General features: G+C 43.2%; 1 protein-coding gene and 1 pseudogene across 1 annotated transcript in view; one reads left to right on the top strand and one right to left on the bottom strand.

Annotated features, from left to right (window-relative positions):
• POLR2B (RNA polymerase II subunit B) overlaps positions 209 to 19023 on the top strand; it is a 50638-nt gene continuing 31823 nt past the window's right edge. Inside the window, exons 1-7 of the mRNA XM_003129037.5 lie at positions 209 to 364; positions 6526 to 6598; positions 11694 to 11844; positions 13913 to 14025; positions 14147 to 14366; positions 15005 to 15163; positions 16699 to 16863. Of these exons, the coding sequence (XP_003129085.4) occupies positions 346 to 364; positions 6526 to 6598; positions 11694 to 11844; positions 13913 to 14025; positions 14147 to 14366; positions 15005 to 15163; positions 16699 to 16863 (900 nt within the window). The 5' untranslated portion in view covers positions 209 to 345. The remainder of the gene's footprint in view (positions 365 to 6525; positions 6599 to 11693; positions 11845 to 13912; positions 14026 to 14146; positions 14367 to 15004; positions 15164 to 16698; positions 16864 to 19023) is intronic.
• On the bottom strand, positions 3116 to 4391 carry LOC100620901 (annotated as a pseudogene).

Below are 19023 nucleotides of genomic sequence, written 5' to 3' on the forward strand. Positions count from 1 at the left end.
TATTGTCTCCAGGGGCTACTATTTGTGCAACAACATTGCAAAACAAGACTTCATTCGGTAGCTGTGACGCGGCCCCGCGGGGCAGCCACAGAAGAGTCAACCCCCAAACTGCGCATGTGTAGCACTAACCTTTCGCAGGCCTTAGCCTACTTTCGCGCAGGCGCAAACCTTACGGCGGCTTCTTTGTGGGCGGGGTTTCGCGGGAGCCGCAGGATATTCTGGGAGCGCCGGAAACGGAAATCACTTTGCCTGGCGCTGCGGCCGGGGGGAGCCTGCTGGCGGTGGCTGCTGGCGGTGTCCTGCGTTTCACTTCGAGGATTGGGAGCTCCGGGGTCGTGTGCCAACATGTATGACGCGGACGAGGGTAGGTGACCCTTTAGAACACTGCGCGGCGAACCGTCGGAGGGGGGAAACGTGGGAGCCGGGCGAGTCGAGGGTTTGAGGCCTTCTTCCCCGCCCGCCGCGCGGGGTCCCCAGGCGTTTTCCCCTCCATCCCCGGGCCGGGGACGAACTAGGAGGGTGGACCGGCGGGGAGCGCAGCATTTATAACGTTTGTTGTCTCCACTGGCTGCTTCTGGAAAAGTGACACCCCCATCCGTCCGTATTGAAATAGCAGGCGGCTTCTGCGACCAGTACCGGTGTTTGGGGTTCATCTGAAGCAAAGGGCTCCTCGACTTCCCTTAACGTCAGAGATAGTGGATTTATTGAATAGTCGAATGTTTGAACGTCAGCTTGTGCTGGGCGATGTGCTAGGCTCTGCAAATACAGCCGGTGCAGAGAATACAGGGTGGGAGGGGGGATTGGGCTTGTTTGGCGTCCTTCACTCTGCTTTCCGCTTAAGTAAATTATCTTGAGAGATGACTTTTTTACTCAACAGGGCTAATATATACTCATTTTCTTTTTACATATAGCATCTTTAGTGTGTACCGCTTTTTCGTTATATGTATGTGTGTATGTACATATATGTATTTTTTTCTCTCTTTTTTGGCGGCCCCACGGCATTTGGAGTACCCAGGCCAGGGCTCAGATCCAAGCTGCAGCTAACGAACTAAGCCACGCCTGTGGAAACATTGGATCTTTAATTCACTGTGCTGGACTGGGGATCCAACCTGTGTTCCAGTGCTCCCAAGACGCCTCCAATTCGTTAGGCTACGGTGGGAACTCCTCTAATGCTTCCTCTTCCATTCTCCACAGCTATTGTTTCAAACTTCATTTTCTTCTAGCTCCCAATCTCGTTGACACTCCTCATATTTCTCCTTATTCCCTCAGAGAAAGTTGAAGCAAAAAATTAAACTCTACCGTTTAAGCTTCTGTTTCATTTTTATTCTGCATTTAGAAATTTATTAGCATCATTGTATTCTTTTTTCTTAACTGCTATCTCAGAAAAAAAATTCCGAAAAATATATACCTTTTTCTTTTTAGGACCGAAGCTGTGGCATATGGAAGTTCCCTGGGCTGGGGTTGAATTGAGTTGCAGCTGCTGGCCTACAGCACAACAATGCCAGATCCTAGCTGCATTTGCAACCTATGCCACAGCTTCTGGCAGTGCTGGATCCTCGATGGCCAGGCATTGAACTCACAGCTGCTCTGTTGGGTTCTTAACCCATTGAGCCATGATGGGAACTCCTCAGAAAAGTGTTTTTAGCTAAATTTTTTTTTTTTTCCTGGCCAGCCCAAGGCATGTGCAAGTTCCTGGGCCAGGGATCTAACCTGTGCCACAGCAGTAACTAGAGCCACTTCAGTGACAACATAGGATTCTTAATACCCTGGGCCACCAGGGGACTCCATTAGCTTAATTTTTTGAGTAGGTAATATGTTCTCATTTCTCAAAAATGTTAATTAAGGTCTTATTCTTGTCCAGTGTCTGTCCCTTGTAAGCTTTCCTCACAGTAGCTAACTGGTTTGTTTAGATTTTTGTCTCTAGATGCTTTATGCATTTGCAGGCAAATAGAGAAGGGATTCTCTTCTTCCCTTTTTACAATTAAAAAGTAACATTCACAATTTTCTGCGCTTTTTTTTGACTGCACGTGTGACATGCAGAAGTTCCTATGCCAGGGATCAGACCTCTGCCACAGCAGTGACAACACAGTGTCAGGTCCTTAACCTGATGAGCCACAACAAAAAGTCCCTGCACTTATAAAATTTTGATATATATGCTAGAGGATTTTCATATCAGTACATAGCCAGCATCTTAAACACTTTTATTACTCTCTAATGCCAGATTTTGTGCTTTGGCTACATTGGCCTTTTATTCCTTGAATGTCTTTCACTGTGGAGTTTTGTGTGCACGTCTTTTCTGTTTGGAGTACTTCTTTCTCCTCCCGTCCCACACCCACTCTCTCCTTCTGCCTGGTTTACTCCTGTTTAGTCACACGTGAGGTCTCTCCTAACCTCCTTAGGTCCTGTTTGGGACTGCCCATATTACTTTGTTCTTCCTCTTAATTGACTTTATGTTGTCTTTACCTCCCTAGTAAGTGACAGTTTTTGGGGACACAGCCATGCTTTGTCTTGTTGAAGGTGATGCCTCCAATGCCTGGGACATAGGAAACAGTCATAGTCAATGAGTGTCTGATGAGTGGACGAATGACCAAATGTCTCCCTCACAGATTCCCTTTCCTTCACATGACTCTAAAGGGTTTTGGGGTTTTTTTGCTGTTTTTTTTTTTTTTTTTTTTTTTTTTTTTTTTCTTTTTGCCATTCTTGGGCTGCTCCCAAGGCATATGGAGATTCCCAGGCTAGGGCTTGAATTGGAGCTGTAGCTGCCGACCTACACCACAGCCACAGTAACACGGGATCTGATCCATGTCTGAAACCTACACCATGGCAATGCCGGATCCTCAACCCATTGAGCAAGGCCAGGGATCGAACCCAAAACCTCATGGTTCCTAGTTGGATTGTTAACCACTGAGCCACAACGGGAACTCCCTAAAGGGGTGTTTCTTAACAGCCTGCCTTCAGCCTGCCTTCTTGTAAACTCTACATTCTCTCAACCACTGGTTAATGGTTCTGGACTCATAGTAACTTGTTTATTTATTTTTAATTTTTTTTAATATGGATAGAAATTTCCTTTATTCTTTCTTTACCCCCGTTCCTTATGAACAAATAAAGAACTGTCTACAGCACAAAGGATGGTCTATTTTATTTTCAAAAGTAGTATGCAAAATATATACTTACAAATTCTAACCACATGATTACAAAGCATTACTTTAATAATTCTTTAGCATATGCCAAAAGCGCAATTAGCTAAAAAGACAAAATGTTTTATTTTAAAACATTGGAAAAACATTAAAAGACAAATGTCCATTATATAACCAAGAATGTTAAGTATTTGGAAACTGTCAATCTTCTAAAATGTGGTAGGCACTTCCAGAGGGCTAAATATTGCAAATTATCCTACCATACGTCTTCTTTAATACCAAAAATACTTGATATGATGAAAGAAGACACATCTAATTACTCAAAGTCACCAAGTTAGGGTTCAACTTAATTACAAGCAAAAGTTTTGTCCAAGATGTTCCTGACACATGAAGCTTCCAGCTGAATTTCAGAAATGTTAACAAAAGTATTTTCCTTTTTTGCCTGTGAATGTTTGAGTACTGCTGTATTGTTGGCTTATATCCACTACAGACACTGGTTCTAGGCCAGCCGAAGGGTCTTCAAGCATTGAAGGCTTGAAATACCTTTCCAACTCATTAGACATTCTCTTTTCTCTACCACGCCCTGATCCAAATGGCGTAGATGTCCTTGGAGAACCCTCATAGAGGATCCAGAGTAATCCACGTAAAGGGATTCTTAGTACCATGGCTGCCATACAGTAAGAGCTCGGCAAATGCTGGATAGTGTTACCTGGGGATGGGTCTGCTGTGGCCCTGGGGAGTAGCCGAATTGCTTCTGGGACCCCGAGGGGGGACCTGGAGTAATTGCCAGGGTAGCCTCCAGGGGACGGCGACCCGAACCGGCCCCCAGGGAAGCTGCCCCCCGTGTCGCAGAGAGTAGCCGCTCCCGTAGGGCCTAGACCTGGGCCCGTACCCGTCCGGCGGGGACGGCGGCCGCGGTCCACCTCCACCCGGGGTACCTCGGAAGCTGCTCCCACTCCCCCAGCCTCCTACACCCTGGCCAGGGTAAGGAGGAGTCGGGGGTCGAAAATTCTGTTGGTGCATCTGAAGAGACGGAGATGGCAACGAACACCAGGGCCTCGCAGGCACGTTCTCTGGACTCATAGTAATTTAGACTCTTAATTTGCATTTTGTATTGATTTTCAGTTGCCTACTGCATATATTTAAAGGGGATACATGATGTACAAGTCTAGCTAAAACTGCCTTCAGCATTACTTCTCCTTTTCTAACCTTACTAGCTTCTCCTGTGTGGATGGCTGTGGTTATAGCATCTTGTGTGCCATCAAGCCCAGAAGTCACTAAGCCGTGTTGGATACCTTTGTCTTTTTTATCCTCCCATCCCATGTATAGGAATCAGTAATTCCAGACCATTCAGGAAGTATGTATATATAATTTGTTTTGAATATGTATCAAATTTTGAATCAGAGATCTAAAGTTTTACAAACACACATACATATGTCAGGATAAGAAAACAAAAATATGCCTGGAGTTCCCTTGTGGCTTAGTGTATTAAGGATACAACATTGTCACTGCTGTGGCTCTGGTTACAGCTGTGGCTTGGGTTTGATCCCTGGCCCAAAAACTTCCACACACAGTGGTCTTGGCCATAAAAAATATGAACACTTATTCTTTTATGTAAGAAGATGAGACTAACATTAGGACCAGTGCACACTGATTTTTTTTCAAATGCCTTGTGTAAATTCCTGCTGCATAACTACCCCAAAATATGGCTGCTTAAAAATTATTTATTGTGTTCATGGATTAAATGGGTCAGGAATTTGGACAGAGCAGAGCAGGAGTGGCTTGTCTGTTGCTTGATGTCAGTGGTTGAATTGGGAAGACACAGACTGCATGTTGACAGCTGGGGGCTGGTGACCTGGTAAGTTTACTCATGTGTCTGGCCCCCAGCCTTGGAAGGACTCAAGGACCAGATTGCTGACTAGAGCGGTTGAATGTGACCTCTCTGTGGGGTTTGGACTCCCTCACAAGTAGAAGTTCTGTTTGTTTTTTTTTTTTTTGTCTTTTTGCATTTTCTGGGGCTGCTCCCATGGCATATGGAGGTTCCCAGGCTAGGGGTCTAATCGTAGCTTTTGCTGCTGGCCTACGCCAGAGCCACAGCAACGTGGGATCCAAGCCGCGTCTGTGACCTACACCACAGCTCACGGCAACGCTGGATCCTTAACCCACTGAGCTAGGCCAGGGATCGAACATGCAACCTCATGGTTCCTAGTTGGATTTGTTAACCACTGCACCATGACGGGAACTCCAAGTAGAAGTTCTTGTCTTTTTTTTTTTTTTTGCCTTTTCGTGAGCCACTCCCGCGGCATATGGAGGTTCCCAGGCTAGGGGTCTCATCGGAGCCGTAGCCACCGGCCTACACCACAGCTCACGGCAACGCTGGATCCTTAACCCACTGAGCAAGACCAGGAATCGAACCCGCAACCTCATGGTTCCTAGTCGGATTCGTTAACCACTGCACCATGACGGGAACTCCCAAGTAGAAGTTCTTGATGGCAGCTCAGGGCTCCAGACAAGGTGGAACTCCATTGCCTTTCCTGACCCTGCTTGTAAAGCCACAGAACAGTGCTTCAGCCGTATTCTCCCAGTGACAAGAGTCAAAAACCTACTCAGATTCAAGGGGAGGAAGAATAGACCCCCCATTTCTTGATGGTAGGAGTGTGAGGATCACTTTATAAAAGCATGTGAGGAGTTCCTGCTGTGGCCCAGTGGGTAAAGAATCTGACTGCAGTGGCTCGGGTTGCTGCGGAGAGATCCCCAGCCTGTGCAGTAGGTTAAAGGATACGGCCTTGCTGCAGCTGTGGTGTAGATGACCAGCTGTGCTTGGCCCTGGAACTTCTGTTTGCTGCAGGTGCGGCTGTTAAAAAAAGATCATGTGAAATGAAAGATCCAGCCTGTTATCTTCGTCTGTGTTTGAAATGTTGTTTTAATAGATGCTTCACCTCAGGGTATTGCCCAGTTCTTGGAATTCTTTGCTGGCTTCTCCCTCTTAGCCTAAACTCTGACTCTAGTCTCTGAGGAGCCTGTTGATCAGAGGATTATGAGCTTGCCCCTAGTTATCATTAGAGTTAGCTATTAATGATTATTACATGGGCTTTCTGGAGAAGATGGAACAGTTACAGATTCACATGACTTGCACTGAACTTTTCTCATGAGGCCTCTTCATGTATTGAGAGAATACCTGACCACTAACATGCACATACTTACACACAGTCCTGTGAATATTATTTCATTGTAATTCACGTAATCACTGAAACTTTAGAGAAGTGGAATAAAGGAATCGTTTTTTATTTAGTAAAGTATAAATGTTTTTCTGCTACTTCGCATCATATGTGAAGATGTGATTAGTATTTATTGCAAGTGAAAATGATTTTGTTTTTGCTTTTTGCAGATATGCAATATGATGAGGATGATGATGAAATCACCCCAGATTTGTGGCAAGAGGCATGCTGGATTGTTATTAGGTAACTTTTTAGACCAATCTGATTAAGCTTTGGAAGACATTGTAAGTTACATGTGGATTTCACGCTTATTCTGTTCTTGAGAATAAGGTGTGTGAATGTGCTACATGAGGGCTGCTTTGTCCTTTATTTATTTATTTAAATATTTAACTTGAGCTTTTGAAGCATTTGGGACCTGCGCAAAGGCTGCACAAAGAATTCACTTGCTTACTCACCCACACCCACCACATGTTAACCTGATGCTTTATTTTCTTCATTGTCGTTTCAGAAAAGCGTTTTTTTTTTCCCTGAAACGTTTGAAAGCCAGTTGCTTACCTAAGAATGTTCTTTTACACAACTGTAATATGAGTCATTAAAATGAGGAAACTAATGTATTAATCTTATTTAACCTAGAGACCTTTCCCAAATTTTGCCAGTGTCCCATGAATGTCTTTTATAGCAAAATAAGACATTTCTGACCCTGGATCCAGCATAAGATCACGTATTATTATTTTTTTCTTCTTTCATATTTGTCCACACCTGAAGCATATGGAAGTTCCCAGGCCAGGGATCAAATCTGAACTGCAGCTGTGAATCCTGCCACAGCTGCAGCAACACCAGGTCCTTAACCCACCATGCCACAGTGGGAACTCCTAAGATCACATAATGAATTTAGTTTTCATGGCTCTCTATATATAGTTTTTCTTTCCTATAATCTAGGCAGTTCCTCAGTCTTCCTTTTTTTTTTCTTCTCCCCAAACCTGCCATCTCTCCATGGCTGCCCATGTCCTCACTTTTTTTCCTGACCTTGACATTTTTGAAAAATACAGACCAGTTACTTTTCAGACTACCCCTCAGTTTGGGTTTGTTAGATTAGATTCAGATGGAGTTCCTTGGTTGCAAAGTGGATTAGGATCCAGGCTTGTCCCTGCTGTGGTGTGAATTTGATACCTGGCCTTGGAACATCCACATGCTGGGGACGAGGTAGCCAAAAAAAGATTCAGGTGGTTACTTTTGCACTCAGTGCTTTATTTCAGGAGGCACGTGACACCTGTTCCTGCTGCTATTTATTTGATTTCTTGATTTTGTTATTATATTAAATGGATAAAATTGCAGTAGGTTGTAGTACCCACATTCCCATTCAATTCTGAGTGTAAATAGCTGTAATAAAGTTAGTAAGCAACCTTGCATATACGTAAGCAAAGTAACTTTTGAGTAGTGAAGTAACATCCCACCATGTTGGGATATAAAGTGCCATAGCTCTGCTCTTCCCAGACTGCCAGTTGCTTTGTCTCTGATTATGCCTCTCTGAGCACCACCATCTCCACGGTGCACATCCTCTCAGTTGAGACTCTTTCTTTTCAAAGAACACATGCTGCTTTTTTTGGGCGGGGGGGATGTGTGGCATATGGAAGTTCCCAGGCTAGGGGTTGAATTGGAGCTACAGCTGCTGGCCTACACCACAGCCACAGCAACGCAGGATCCTTAACCCACTGAGTGAGGCCAGGGATCAAACCCTCATTGTAATGGATACTAGTCAGGTTCGTTACCACTGAGCCACAGCGGGAACTCCCTTCGAAGAACACATGCTTCTGACAGTCTACCGGTTGTATTTGGAGCAAAACCAAACCTTTGCTTAATATTGTTAAAAATTTAGAGAGTTTTTGGGATGTAATTGTATTTATTTTTTCTATTAAATATGGTCTGTAGGAATTCCTACTGTGGTGCAGTAAGCTAAGAATCCAATTGCAGCAGTTTGGGTCCCTGTGGAGGTGCAGGTTTGATCTCCAGGCCAGTGCAGTGGGTTAAAGGATCCAGCTTTGACACATCTGCGGCATATGTTTACATTTTAACTGATTATAGGTGCCTTGGCTGTTGAGGTGACATTTTGTTTTTTTCACTGTTCAATATCAGGTGATCTTTCCCAAGCGTTGTGAATGTGATATTACTTAATATCCAGTGATTTCAGTCAGATGACTTCCTGTATAGCAGTTAGGATGGTAGTTACCATAAATATGAACTGTTCATATAGTTCAGATGTTTACTTCATTCAACGGATGGCATTTGAATGAAGAACTGTTCTAATGACTTTGGGGAAAGTAGCTTTGGGTTCAGCTTTTTGAGAGAATGAAACTTGTCCATAGTTTTGTAAAGATTTCTCATCATCACTTGTCTGTAGAAACCGTTGCTGTTTATCTTAGAGCCAGCCAGAGGCTTCCATGTGCTTCTTACGTATCAGTGGCTGACCCACATGTCAGAAATTCCTTTCCTGTTAACTCCCAGTCTTTACTGAAGGGACCTGCACCTGACACAGGGGTGACTGTGTACTGTGTTCTCTACTGAAGGATCTAACTTCTGTAGTGGTGGCCACATAGTCGAATACTGGTCGATTGAATCAGGGTGGGACCTTGACTCCCAGCAGCCAATGTGTAGGCTGGCCAGTGACCTGCAAGGTGACCTGATGATGCCAGCATTGGAGGTTGCTGACTAGTTGGCTGTGCGTGCTGTCTCAGAAGCTAGATGTGAGGCTGAGGGAGTCAGGAGTTCCAAGGCGGGAGGTGGGGGGGGCCCCAGGGGGGGCTCCCAGGAGCCCAGTCCAGCTCTGTACCTCCTGTGGGGTCAGCGGGGGAGAAACCGCTTGCAAACAGTGCATCTGCTGTCCTTCTTTAGGGCTTCATTATCTGATTTCTGTATCTACTAATGACTATCTCTGATCTCTTAGACTTTCTCCTTTTTTTTTTTTGGCTTCACCTGAGGCATGTGAAAGTTCAAATACCTGTGCCACAGCAGCAACCTCGGTTTCTGCAGTGACAATTTGAGATCTTTAATCCACTGTGCCACAGTAGAACTCCCGGACAGTCTCCATTTTTAATGATCAGTTGCTGAGTATTTTCACCTTTAACATATTCAAAATAGAATAATCTTTAACCAAAAATTGAAATTCTTACACATGCTATGTTTTAGTCATTGATAACATCATCTCTCTTATTGAAATTAAAGTTCTTTTTATTTATTTTTTTCCTTTTTTGGCTGCCCTGAGTCATATGGAGTTCCCACACCAAGGATCAGATCTGAGCTGCAGTTGTGACCTACATCACCACAGTGCCAGATCCTTAACCCACTGAGCTGGACTGGGGCTTGAACTTGCATCCCAGTGCCCCAGAGATGCTGCTAATTCCATTGTGCCACAGCGGGCCCTCCAAGTTATTTTCATCTTTTTTCCATCCTTTTTAAAAAATTATGTAAGTTGCAGATGTACAGCATTCTAGTTTCTAGTTCAGCATCTCTGTGGTACAGAGGCATCATCACCACAGCCTAGTTACCATCTGTCACCCCATTTGACCCTCGTCACCCATGTCCCCCCCCATCAGCCCCCTCCTCTAGTAACTACCAGTTTGTTTTCTGTATCTGTGAGTTTTTATTTTCTTTTGTTTGTTGGTTGGTTTTGGTTGGGTTTTTTTTTTTTTTTTAAGCTTCCAAATGTCAGTGAATCTTAACTATTTAGTTTTTCTCTGACTTCTTTCACTTAGCATAATACCCTTACAATCCATCCATGTTGTCGTAGTTATTTTCATCTTCTCTACACATTTTCTTTAGTTTTTCTCGACAACTTTTTAAGAAATGTTTCTCTCTCTCTTTTTTTTTGTCCTTTTGCCTTTTCTAGGGCCGCTACTGTGGCATATGAAGGTTCCCAGGCTAGGGGTCAAATTGGAGCTGTAGCCGCTGGCCTACACCAGAGCCACAGCATTGCGAGATCTGAGCTACATCTGCAACCTACACCACAGCTCACGGCAGAGCTCATGGGTCCTTAACCCACTGAGTGAGGCCAGGGATTGAACCTGCAATCTCATGGTTCCTAGTCGGATTCGTTAACCACTGAGCCACGACGGGAACTCCAAGAAATGTTTCAAAGAGGTTGGATAAAATTTATCGTCAAAGGACACTTGTAGAAGTTCCCGTCGTGGCTCAGTGGTTAACGAATCTGACTAAGAACCATGGGGTTGTGGGTCCAATCCCTGGCCTCACTCAGGGGGTTAAGGATCCGGTGTTGCCGTGAGCTGTGGTGTAGGTTGCAGACACAGCTCAGATCCCGAGTAGGCTGGCGGCTACAGCTCTGATTAGACCCCTAGCCTGGGAACCTCCATATGCCGCAGGAGTGGCTCAAGAAAAGGCAAAAAGAAAAATAAAAAAAAGGACACTTGTAAATTCAGACTTCCTTATAGTTTTTGTTTTTTTAATGGCCACACGCTCAGCATACGGAAGTTCCTGGGCTGGGGATTGAATTGAATCACAGTGGGAGATCCTTTAGCCAGGCCAGGAATGGAACCTGCATCTCTGCGGCAACCTGAGCCACTGCAGTTGGATTCTTTTTTTTTTTTTTTTTTTGGGGTCAAATCGGAGCTGTAGCCGCTGGCCTACGCCAGGGCCACAGCAACATGGGATCCGAGCCGCGTCTGCAACGCTGGATCCTTAACCCACTGAGTGAGGCCAGGGATTGAACCCGCAACCTCATGGTTCCTAGTCGGATTCGTTAACCACTGCGCCACGACGGGAACTCCTGCAGTTGGGTTCTTAACTCACTGTGCCATGGTGGAACTCCCCCCCTTGTAGTTTTTATGTTGTGCTTACATCATTTTACCCATAAGTGTAAGTCTCATTTAACTTATCAATTCTACAAAGAAAGTCTTTCCAGTCTCTCCTCCTCCCCTTTTTTTTTTTTTTTTTTTTTTTTTTTTTTGCTTTTTAGGGCCACACCCTCGGCATATGGAGGTTCTCAGGCTAGGTAGGGGTCAAATCAGAGCTACAGCTGCCAGCCTATGTACCATGGCCACAGCAATGTGGGATCCAAGCCAGGTCTGCAGCCTACCCCACAGCTCACGGCAGTGCCAGATCCTTAACCCACTGAGTGAGGCCGGGAATTGAACTTGTGTCCTCATGGATGCTAGTCAGGTTCGTTACCACTGAGCTGCAACAGGAACTCCCAGTCTCACCCCTTTTACGTAGAGTGATGCATGTAGAGTGATTAGTATTTGTTTAATATAATGATGATGAAAATGGGGAGATAGCCTAGAAATTACCACTGAACTATAACCGATCATGAATTCAAATATTTTCCCAGTTCCTATTTTGATGAGAAAGGCTTGGTCAGACAACAGCTGGATTCCTTTGATGAGTTTATTCAGATGTCTGTTCAAAGGATTGTGGAGGATGCTCCACCCATTGACCTACAGGCGGAAGCTCAGCACGCTAGCGGAGAGGTGGAAGAACCGGTAAGATGGCGCTTCTCTTAAATGAGCTTTGGTAGAAGTATTGATTGGAAATTTCAGCCCTTCTCTCACCTGGCCTAAAGGTTAAAAAAAAAAAAAGAAAGTCTGTAGGTGGTTTTAGTAGTGTGTTTGTCTTCAAGCAGCTCCTGACTTATTCTTACAATGGAGAGATGCATTTTTGCAAGTGATACAGCCCCTGATACTTACTCAGATAGTAGGTATTTAATAGACAGAAAGAGGAAACTCACAGAGATATGATGAACTACTAAGGGAAGCAAGCCAGAAATAGTTACATTGCTTCAGAAAACCTCACTTTTTTCTTTCACAGTGTAGGGACTCACAGTGTAAGAAAAAGTATGCGAAGGACTTTTTCCGTTATTTTTTTGCATGAACTACATTATCATAACAATAGAAGACAAAAATAATTGACTTCTCTGGCACTGTGTTGGAAAAATGGGTGTAAAATGCCTTTTTGTACTTAAGACATGTGTTCTTCATGTCTTTGCAAACCAAGGGAGATTACAATATAATCCAACATATTCATGGTGCTGCTGGAGAGTGAGTACTGCTGGAGGAAGGGCCCCTCAAACTGGGGTATCAGAACCTAGAGGAAGAGATGGAGGGACTTGAACTGACACAAAGAGTGTTTGTTTCAGTAAAGATATTTAATAACTTCAGCAAAAAATGCTGGTGTATTTGGCTCATGGATGGAATGGGGACCATAGTCACTATATTGTTTGTCAGTATATCTGTTTTTAACTGGTGTCAGTGGAAGAGGGAACCAGATTGTCACAGGCTGTGGGTGTCACTGGGGCTCTTGGGGAATTGTGGAAAGATTGTCAGGTAATACACCTGACTGAAGCATTATTTTAAAGTGGTTATTTTGGGAGTGTACATTTGGAGTGGGAAGAGGCTGGACACAGATTAAAATCTTGGACTACCTTAAGTTTCAGAAGATAATGTCCTAGACAAGGGTGATGCTGGACATGAGTTGGATGGCTGGCTTCCCGTTGCTTCATTGTCACCACCAGTTCTCTTTGTTCTGTATCCCTACTCCAGTTTGGGAAATTGGGTATCAGTATTTTCCTTCAATGGTCTGCTTAATTCCGTCTTTTCCTTTCCTGAGGTTTTATTTTTTAATTTTTTTGTATTTTTGCCATTTCTTTGGGCCGCTCCCGCAGCATATGGAGGTTCCCAGGCTAGGGGTTGAATTGGAGCTGGAGCCACTGGCCTACTCCAGAGCCACAGCAACGCAGGATCCGAGCCGCGTCTGCGACCTACACCAGAGCTCACGGCAACGCCGGATCGTTAACCCACTGAGCGAGGGCAGGGACCGAACCGGCAACCTCATGGTTCCTAGTCGGATTCGTTAACCACTGCGTCACAGTGGGAACTCCCTGAGGTTTTATTTAGAGAGTAATCTGCTACCCATTTAGCCCTGGAAAGTTTTCATGGATCTTGTTTTATTGGGTAGCAAATAAATAATTAATTGAAAACTTTTTTTTTTTTTTTTTTTTTTTTTTTTACTGTGGGCTGATACATAGTTAGCCAGGGTAGGAAATTCTAATTCTTTTATGTAGAATAATAATTAGGATTTTCTGTATGTTTAATTGAAGGGTTAGGTTTACTTTTTTATGTTCTATTGATTAAATGAGAGCACATTTCTAATTGTATGAATTTATCTTTTCTTTGTTTTCTGGTAACTTGAGAAACCTGACTTGAACTAAGGAGAGGAAACATGAAATGGCTAAGTAGATCATTAATGCAAATCTATTTCTCTTGTTTGATATGAACTCAGAGCATATGGTATATGCTTAGTCTCTGTTTATATAATAAGAGACTTATTAAGTCTCTTTTTTGTCTTCCACGTTAAGAGAGCGATGAAGCATGAAACTTGACATCTAATGGAATATGGATGTTGACTTTGCATGGTCACAATATTAGTAAAGTGAATTAACTTTGGCATTTTCTAGAGCTGTTTCTACTCAAAATGTTAATGTTGATCAAAGGAAATCATATCTTTTATGGAAAAAGTTACTTATCCTTTTCATGGTTTTTGGTTTCCTTTTAGCCAAGGTATTTGCTGAAGTTTGAACAGATTTACCTCTCCAAGCCTACCCATTGGGAAAGAGATGGAGCTCCTTCCCCAATGATGCCAAATGAGGCCAGGTTACGAAATCTCACGTAAGATACTTCTTTTCTAGCAACTGATACTGAAATGCAATTCAGAAAATGTCATTTTAACCAGTTGAGTATGTGAGCAAATACTTTACTATAAACTTGTGATTTGTTTTTATTTTCAAAGGTACTCTGCTCCGCTTTATGTTGATATAACAAAAACAGTCATTAAAGAAGGTGAAGAACAACTCCAGACGCAACATCAGAAAACTTTTATAGGAAAAATTCCAATTATGCTGCGTTCAACTTACTGCCTATTGAATGGCTTAACAGACCGTGATCTTTGTGAGTTAAATGAATGCCCCTTGGATCCTGGTGGCTACTTCATTATTAATGGATCAGAAAAGGTATAATCACATTATTTTAAAAAAACTACAAAATGTTAATTAGATTTATATCTTGAAAAAGTTGAAATTAAAAAGTAAACTTTTAGAGTTCTCATACTGGTTCAGTGGAAACAAACCCAACTAATATCCATGAAGATGTGGGTTCGATCCCTGGCCTCACTCAGTGGGTTAAGGATCTGGTGTTGCCATGAATTCTGGTGTATGTCACAGACATGGCTCGGATCCCAAGTTGCTGTGGCTGTGGTGTAGGCTGGCAGGTGCAGCTCCAAATTGACTTCTAGCCTGGAAACCTCCATGTGCTGCAGGTACGGCCCTAAAAAGCAAAAAATAAAAATTATTCTATACAAAAGTTTACTTTTTATTTTAATCTGGAAGTGGCAGTTGAATTACTAAGGAAGTGACACCTGAATTTATATTAAACCAAAACTTTATTCGCCATATATTATATGCACTAGAAATTTTGATCATTTGTTTAAACTTATATATTTCTGTGAAGCATTTATGCAGAATGGAGTATGTAAAGTTTAAGAATTGATGTTTCAGTGACTCCATATGGTGAAATTAAGATGCAAATTTCACTCTGCTTTCTTCTTCAGGGATTGTGGGTTTTAAGGTTATAACTTTTATTGTTTATATAGGTTCTGATTGCTCAAGAGAAAATGGCAACAAACACAGTCTATGTGTTTGCCAAAAAGGACTCTAAATATGCCTACACTGGAGAGTGTAGATCATGTCTGGAGAATTCCTCTCGACCCACCAGCACTATCTGGGTTAGCATGCTGGCCAGAGGAGGACAGGTAAGGGCTGTGGTGTGATACTGTTTGGGTTTATTCCTTGTGGTCTAGTTTTATAAGTTACCAGACTGTGTGCTTAGTCAAAAAGTCTTTCTGGAGCATATTATCACTGTTGTATAGTAGGCATTTTATTATTTGCTTATTGCTACGTAACAAATTACTGCAGTAGCACCATTCCACAGTTTCTGGGTGTGGCTTAGCTGGGTCCTCTGGTCAAGCACCTCTTATGAGGCTGCAGTCAGGGTGTTTGTCTGAGGGCTGATTTGCATGGTGGGCAGCTAGATCCAGTTCCCTGCTACAGGGCCACCTCCATGCAGCCACTGACAACAGGCAGCTGGCATGTCAGGGAGAGGGAGGAGCACACAGGCAAGAGGGAAATCACCAGCTTTGGTGCCTTCATCCTGGAAGCAGCGAGCAGCCTGTAGTCTTTGTGAGATGCACGTCAGCATGTCCAGTTGATACTCAAGAGCTAACAGTGTAAGAGTGGTCAGGGCTCACCGGGCACCATCTCAGAAGCCACCTGTCTCAGACATATTGCTTACAGTGATGTAATCTAATAGCAGCTAGCTTTTTTTGAGTATGTGCTGTGCCTGGTTATGTTACTCAGATTGCTTGATTTAATCTATGCACCTATATTGGAAATTTGTAATTAACTGTTTAATTCCACATACATTTTTATTTATTAAAACTTTTTTTAATAAGTCATATATGCACATTAAAATAGTTCAAAAAGTACAGAAAAGAGTACAGTGTAAAAAATAGTCTTCCTCTGACCCTTAAGATCTCTTCCCTAGAGGTAGCTGCTCTTAATAATTTCTTATGAATCCATCCAGAAATAGTCTTAATGCAAAAAAATACAGATGTGCATACCATCTGTATACATCATTAGAATTTTGCTGGTATCTTTTAAAAACATGTTTAGATTAGCAGTCAGTCACTGCTTTTTTTTTTTTGGTCTCTTGAGGGCTGCACCCATAGCATATGGAAATTCCCAGGCTAGGGGTCAAATCGTAGCTACTCCACAGCCACAGCCGTGTGGGATCCGAGCTGGGTCTGCAGCCTACACCACAGTTCATGGCAATGCTGGATCCTTAACCCACTGAGCAAGGCCAGGGATTGAACCTGCAACCTCATGGTTCCTAGTTGGATTTGTTTCTGCTGCGCCATGATGGGAAGTTCTCCCCTATTTCTTTATTCCAAAATTTTTAATGTTTCTGGTGGGGAGAAAGGGTGAGGTGAGTCTGTGTTGACGTTCTTTTGGAGCCAGAGATCATTTCCAAATGCAGTCTTGGGGAGTCCTAGAGGATCCTGACAGAGAATGGAAGTTCTCTCAGGCCTAAATGACCAGCCTGTCCTTCAGATGAGTAAACCCGTTACAGCCATTTTGAAAAGCAGCCTTTGGATGCTTCTTAGAGTATTAGAGACATGCTTCTTTTGAAGTACATACAATGAACATGTATATAAAATGCTTCTTGTGGTGTTTATATATGGCTGCCATCTCTCTGTCCTCATATTCTAATGATGATTTATTTCTCTAGGGTGCAAAAAAGAGTGCTATTGGTCAGCGTATTGTGGCAACCCTTCCATATATCAAGCAAGAAGTTCCCATCATTATTGTGTTCAGAGCATTGGGTTTTGTGTCTGACAGAGATATTTTAGAGCATATTATTTATGATTTTGAAGATCCAGAGATGATGGAAATGGTAACGTGAAAACAAAATATATTCATAGTGTTTTACAAGAGGTTTAAAGTTACTATTTTTCATCCTAAAAAGCAGGAGAAAGCTGTCTGAAGACCAGTGTAGCTATTGCAGACCCCGTGCTGCTTATTGTTTGTGAAAGCCTCAGCCCTGCCTGGCCTCTCTCCTGACAATCCTGTGTAAAATAGACATGGAAACTATAGGCAGCCAGAGTTCACTGACAGCAGCTACAAGAAACAGGAATTAAGGAAAATCATAAAAACATACAAGACTGGGGAGTTCCCTGGTGGCTCATTGAGTTAAGCTGTGCTGTCACTGCTGTGGCTCAGGCCTCTCCTGTGGCATAGGATTGATCCCTGGCCCAGGAACTTCTGCATGCAGAAGGCGTGGCCAAAAAAAAATTGAAATGAAAGCATACTAGTGTGGTGCAGTTTAGTAAAAAGGAAAAACCAGTTGATATTTTACTTTTTTTTTTTTGTCTTTTGAGGTCTGCTCCTGCAGCATATGGATGTTCCCAGGCTAGGTTAAGGATCTGGCATTGCCGTGAGCTGTGGTGTAGGTCGGAGCTGTAGCCGCTGGCCTATGCCACAGCCACAGCAACACCGGATTGGAGCTGCATCTGCTCATGGCAGCACTGGATCTTTAACCCACTGAGCGAGGCCAGGGATCAAACTCGCAACCTTATGGTTCTTATTCAGATTTGTTTCCGCTGTACCACAACAGGAACTCCGATATTTTATTCTTTTAAAAAAAGTTTTTTAAAAGCTATTTTTATTTTTTTCATTACAGTTGGTTTACAGTGTTCTGTCAATTTCTACTCTACAGCCAAGTGACCCAGTCACACATACACATATATGTTCTTTTTCTCATGTTATCCTCTATCATAAGTGACTAGATATAGTTCCCAGTGCTCTATAGCAGGACCTCATTGCCCATCCATTCCAAGGGCATTTTTGTTTTTGAACAGCCATACCTGTGGCATGTGGAAGTTCTGCATCTGGAAGTTCCCAGGTTTGGGGTTGAATTGAAGCTGTAGCTGAAGCCTATGCCCTGGTCACGGCAACACCGGATCCAAAATGCATCTGTAGCCTACCCTGGATCCTAAACCCACTGAGCGAGGCCAGGGATTGAGTCCATATCCTCACCAAGACAACATCGGGTCCTTAACCCGCTGAGCCATGACGGAAACTCTTCTTACTCTTTTTTTTTTTTTTTTTTTTAAACCTTTTTCTTTTTCTTTTCTTTTTTTTTTTTTTGCCATTTCTTGGGCCGCTCCCGTGGCATATGGAGGTTCCCAGGCTAGGGGTCAAATCAGAGCTGTAGCCGCCAGCCTACACCACAACCACAGCAACGCAGGATCTGAGCTGTGTCTGCAGTCTACACCTCAGCTCACGGCAACACTGGATCCTTAACCCACTGAGCAAGGGCAGGGATCGAACCCACAATCTCATGGTTCCTAGTCGGATTCGTTAACCACTGAGCCATGACGGGAACTCCCCTTTTTCTTTTTTTTTTGCTATCATTTTAAACTTACAGAAAAGTTGCAAATGACTCTTGTATACTCTGTACTCACATTCACCCATGTTTAGCTGTTACCTTTGCCACAGTTGCTTTGGGGTTCTCTTTATATATACAGGTTATTTGTTTTCTGAATCACTTGAGAGTAAGTTTTAGGCATCATGCCCTTTACCCCAAATACTTCAGTGTATGTTTTCTCAAACCTGGACGTTTACTCACATAGTCATAGTACAATCTGTAAAATTGGGACTTTGGTAAATATATGCTATTAACCTAGAAAGAGTCAGGTTTTTGCTAGTGTTCCTGATAAGTTCCTTAACGGCATTTGATTCTTCAGTCTCTTTTAATTTTCTCTTGTCTTTTTCCTCAATCTTTTTTTTTTTTTTCTTCTTTTTTGTCTTTTTAGAGCCACACCCACGGTACATGGAGGTTTCCAGGCTAGGGGTCTAATCAGAGCTGTAGCTGCTGGCCTATACCACAACCACAGCAACGCCAGATCTGAGCTGCGTCTGCGACCTCCACCACAGCTCACGGCAACACCAGATCCTTAACCCACTGAGCGAGGCCAGGGATTGAACCTACAGCCTCATGGATGCTAGTCAGATTCGTTTCCATGACAAGAACTCCCCCTCAGTCTTTTATAAC

Source organism: Sus scrofa, chromosome 8, assembly GCF_000003025.6.
Source record: "Sus scrofa isolate TJ Tabasco breed Duroc chromosome 8, Sscrofa11.1, whole genome shotgun sequence".
NCBI lineage: Eukaryota > Metazoa > Chordata > Mammalia > Artiodactyla > Suidae > Sus > Sus scrofa.